This window comes from Laccaria bicolor, genomic scaffold, assembly GCF_000143565.1.
Source record: "Laccaria bicolor S238N-H82 LACBIscaffold_335 genomic scaffold, whole genome shotgun sequence".
NCBI lineage: Eukaryota > Fungi > Basidiomycota > Agaricomycetes > Agaricales > Hydnangiaceae > Laccaria > Laccaria bicolor.
This window is the reverse complement of record NW_001890191.1, coordinates 7,282-8,302: the sequence shown is the minus strand read 5'-3', so window position 1 is coordinate 8,302 and position 1,021 is coordinate 7,282. Positions and strand designations below refer to the sequence as shown.

Sequence of the window (1,021 nt, the reverse complement as noted above, 5' to 3'; positions counted from 1 at the left end):
TTCACCACTGCTCTAATATCTTCAAACATGGAGATGCACGCCCTACAAACTGGACGCAAGCCTCGCGTTGTGACTGCCATGACCATGTTGAAGCAGATGCTTTTTAGGTATGCATTTAATGGCTCATTCATGCACCCTTTCTCACATATATCTACTCAGATATCAAGGGCAAGTTGGAGCCGCACTGGTCTTGGGCGGCGTTGATGCCACCGGTGCTCACCTCTTTACAATCCATCCTCATGGCTCAACGGACAAGCTTCCATATGTTACTATGGGTTCTGGAAGTTTGGCTGCGATGGCTGTTTTTGAAAGCGGCTGGAAGCCAAATATGGAGGTGGGTTTGACCTAGTTCCATCCCGTGCTGTATCACATTTGTTCCGTAGCGAGAAGATGCTCTCAACCTTGTCAAACTTGCCATCGCTGCAGGAATTTTCAATGATCTTGGATCAGGTTCCAACATCGACGCTTGCATCATAACCGCCAACAACACTGAGATGCTTCGAAACGTAGAAATGCCCAACGTCCGGGTACAGAAGGAGCGCGATTACAAGTTCAGAAGAGGTACAACGGCGTGGAAGAAAGAGGATGTGAGGAAGTTGATTGTCGAGGAGCAGACCCTTTTAATCGGCGGCGATGAGATGGATACCTCATAATTCATGCGCTATGTGGGGGGAGGCAAGGGCTCTAAATAAACGAAATTACAACATGGAATTTGATCGTTTCTTCTCATATGTCATCATCCTCAGATTCCTTGTTCTACACGCTTTCTAATCACGTACAACGCCGCATTGACGAGGCTTTCGACGTCGTATCCAAGGACGTGGGTAATGCAGCCTTCGGCGCCGATGGCAACTTGAAGGTCGTCAATGATGTCGAAGGGGCCATCGTTCAAGACGGCGACAAAGTTCCCCCTCTACAAATCCCACTCACTCTGATCCCTGCTGCCCTTCAGTACCTCGACCTGCCACCGGATGACCCCGAAATCTGCTCAATCTTCCGAAACGCTGCATCCGGTTGGAGC

The 1,021-nt window shown here is 49.4% G+C and overlaps 1 protein-coding gene across 1 annotated transcript; it reads left to right on the top strand.

Annotated features, from left to right (window-relative positions):
* Positions 1–27: 27 nt before the first annotated feature.
* LACBIDRAFT_336146 (20S proteasome subunit) lies at positions 28–653 on the top strand (the record flags this gene model as incomplete). Its single annotated transcript, XM_001891073.1, has 3 exons — positions 28–107; positions 160–334; positions 384–653. 3 exons carry the CDS (start codon positions 28–30, stop codon positions 651–653), a joined length of 525 nt encoding a protein of 174 aa, XP_001891108.1.
* Positions 654–1,021: the final 368 nt, after the last annotated feature.